General features: G+C 72.2%; 1 protein-coding gene across 1 annotated transcript in view; it reads right to left on the bottom strand.

Annotated features, from left to right (window-relative positions):
- Nucleotides 1-175: 175 nt before the first annotated feature.
- Nucleotides 176-3,012, bottom strand: part of EMIHUDRAFT_458008 (hypothetical protein) — a gene marked incomplete at both ends in the record, with an annotated part of 9,531 nt that continues 6,694 nt past the window's right edge. The window contains 9 exons of the mRNA XM_005775819.1: nt 176-531; nt 613-900; nt 1,034-1,231; nt 1,333-1,497; nt 1,570-1,623; nt 1,696-1,851; nt 1,927-2,025; nt 2,203-2,281; nt 2,592-2,707. Of these exons, the coding sequence (XP_005775876.1) occupies nt 178-531; nt 613-900; nt 1,034-1,231; nt 1,333-1,497; nt 1,570-1,623; nt 1,696-1,851; nt 1,927-2,025; nt 2,203-2,281; nt 2,592-2,707 (1,509 nt within the window). The remainder of the gene's footprint in view (nt 532-612; nt 901-1,033; nt 1,232-1,332; nt 1,498-1,569; nt 1,624-1,695; nt 1,852-1,926; nt 2,026-2,202; nt 2,282-2,591; nt 2,708-3,012) is intronic.

The following is a 3,012-nucleotide window of genomic DNA, read 5'->3' as shown; positions in this document are numbered from 1 at the left end:
GGGAGGGGGAGGGGGGCAGGAGGGCAGGAGAGAGGGAGGTGAGGAGGGGAAGGGAGGGGGGAGGGGAGGAGGCATCGGCGGAGTGAGCGGCGGCAAGGAGGAGAGGGGCGGCGGGGAAGGCAGCGGGCGTGTCGCCTTTGCGGGCTCGGGGAAATTTGCCGCCGACGCGGCCGCCACCCTCGCCATCTCCTCCTTGGCGCTGCCGCTCGCGCGCTTCTCCTTGACGGCGCGGTGCAGGTCGAGCCACTTGCGCAGCTGGTCCTGCGACAGCCGCTTGGCGCGCAGCAGCGAGAGGAAGGCCTTGCGCTGCAGCGGCGCGAGCTCGCCGTGAGCGACGGTCAGAGCGCGCGCGTGGAGCGCCTCGGCGTCCGCCTCGTCCGCGAAGCTCGGCAGCAGCTTGTCCTGCAGCAAGTCCTCGAGCTCGAGCCGCGAGGCGGGGTCGGAGCCCGCCTCCGCGCCGTAGCACTGGAGCAGCCGCGCCGGCGCCCACTCGACGCCCTCCGGCGGGGACACCTCCTCCGCCGCGACAGCCTATAGTGAGCCACGGATGCGAGGCGTCAAGAGGCGCCGTCCCACGCCGGAAGGAGCCCCGCAGCTCCGCCGCGAGGTGGCCTTGAACTCGGTCCCCATCTGGCGCGCGTAGATGGCGCACACGCCCGCGCGCGCCGCCGAGCGCACCGCGGGGCGCCGGTCGAAGATGCGTCCGCCGATGTCCTTGAGCAGTTCGGCGAAGGGCTCGACGCGCAGTGTGCACGCGCCGCACACCGCCTTGATGGTGGTGGCGCGCACCTTGTCCTCGCCGTCGAACAGCCGCTGCGTGAGATCCGGTAGCAGCTGGTCGGAGAGCAGCGCCGACTTTTGGACGAGCGCGACGCAGCGCACGACGGCGGCGCGGCGCACCTAGAGAGGGGGGTGGGAGGTGGAGCAGGGGGGGCTGGGGCGAGAGGGCGAGAGGGGTTGGGAGCGACGGAAAGCGATGGAAACGCGAGAGGGTGTCAGAGAGAGCGAGCTGGCGGCGGCGGGCGGCGCGCGCCTCGACGCTCACGTCGTTGAGCCGGCCTTTGAAGGCGGTGACGAGGGCGGGGTAGTCGTGCTCCACGCGCTGCCCCGACTCGAAGAGGTCTGCGAGCAGGTGCGTCGCCTTGAGCCGGACCGCCTCCTCCTCCATGGTCGCGACCTCGCTCAGCTGCGGCACGACGTACTTGACCACGTCGGGCGCCGCGCTCGCGACCTGGCACGTCGGAGGCGTGAGGAGGGGGGCGGGCCGAGATGGAGAGGTGTCCGAGAGGTGTCCGAGATTCGAGATGCGTCCCGAGATCGGGCGGAGGGAGCCTCGACGACGAGGTGAGGCCACTCGTCGCGCACGTCCGACTCGACGCGCTCGAGGGTCGAGTTGGGCAGGCACGACTGCAGGAAGTGGTGCAGCGGCGCGTTGAGCTCGTTCGAGCAGCGCTGCAGCACGCGGCGCGCGAGCGCGTACGCCGCCGGCTTCTCCGCCTATTGTCCCGGCGGAGCTCGGCTGAGTCTCGGCTCGACTCGGGCAGCGCCGCAAGGCCGCGGCGTCTCTGCCTTTGCTGGCTGCACCACCTTCTCGAGCACGACGTCTAGCAGCGGCTGCGGCACCTGGCTCACGGGCCAAAGGCGGTGTGAAGGGACGCTCCGCCACAGCTCGGCGGTGTCTGGCGGCGGCGGAACCGCGTCGAGGTCCTCGATGATGCCGACGAGGATCTCGAGGAGGAAGCCCTCGACGCGCACGCCGTGCTCCTTGGAGGTGACGTCGAACAGGACCTCGAACAGGGACTCGATGAGGTCCTGGCACTCGAGGTCAATCATCAGCACAAAGGACTTGACCTGCGCTCGAGGAGGGCGGGCCGGCGTCGGGCGGCGCGCTCTCCGCAGGTGGAGGAGCCGCGCGGGGGCGGGGACCATGGCGAGCCGCTCGAGGAGGTAGAAGTAGCGGGAGAAGGAGCCGCTCTTCGGGTCGCGCACGCCGTTGAGCTGCTGGATGAGCACCTCAAAGACGTTCTGAGGGGGAGGGGGGGGAGGGGGGGCGGGGGCGGGGAGGGGAAAGCTGAGTGAACTGAAGCCCCGGAGCGTGGCATGGCTGCAGTTCTCGACGGCGGCGGCGGCGAGGGCGGCGGCGAGTGGCGGCGGGCGGGGCTGCAGGGCGGAGGGGGCGGGGGCGGGGGCGGGGGAAGGAGCCTTGAGCGTGTCGGGGGAGTACGGCGTGTCGGGGGCGTAGATGCGCAGCACGTCCGAGACGCAGCACGCGGTGAGCAGCCTGGCGCACCGCCGCGCGGGTTGAGGACGGTGCGCAGGCGAGGCGGGAGGCGGGAGGCGGGAGGCGGGCGGCGGGAGGCGCTGCACGCGCCAGCTCTGGGGGAGCCGCCGGGCCCTCTCTCCCCATCGGACTCACGCCGCCACCCCCGTCGCGCGATCCACGTACACACACACTGCCCTCGCCCGTGTCCGCCCCTTGCGCGCCCGTGCGCCCTCCCGCCGCTGCGCCGCGTGCGAGTCGGTTGCGAGCGGAGGCGGGGGCAGGGCGCGGGCGATGGGGCGCAGGGCAGCGGGCGGCGAGAGGCGCTCACTTGACTTCGGGGTCCTTGTGGCGGAGGAGCTTGGCGTCGCCGAGGGCCTCGGCGCATGACTGGAGCCCTTCGTGCTCCTCCGTCTGCTCAAAGTTGGTCAGCTCCTCCGAGAGGGTCTGACGACACGGGCGGGCGGGCGGGCGTCGGGAGGCGGGGTTTGAGGCGAAGCGGCGGGAGGAGGGGGGGGGGGGGGGGGGCCCCCCCCCAAGGTGGGACCGGGACCAAAGACCGAACAAAAAAAGGGGAATTCCCCCGAGGGGGGCAGGGGACGGGAGGACCCCCGCGGGGCCCTCGGGCGGGGGCGGGGACGGCCCAAGGAAGGGCCCGGCCCGGAAAAAAAAAAAACAAAAGGCCGCCAAAGAGAGGTTCCCCGGCAAAACCCCCAAAACGGGAAAGATTGAGGCCGGGAAAGCTGGGGGCC

The sequence above is a fragment of the Emiliania huxleyi genome (assembly GCF_000372725.1).
Source record: "Emiliania huxleyi CCMP1516 unplaced genomic scaffold EMIHUscaffold_292, whole genome shotgun sequence".
Lineage (NCBI taxonomy): Eukaryota > Haptophyta > Isochrysidales > Noelaerhabdaceae > Emiliania > Emiliania huxleyi.
The sequence above is the reverse complement of the archived record's forward strand: the minus strand, read 5'-3'. Positions and strand labels throughout refer to the sequence as shown.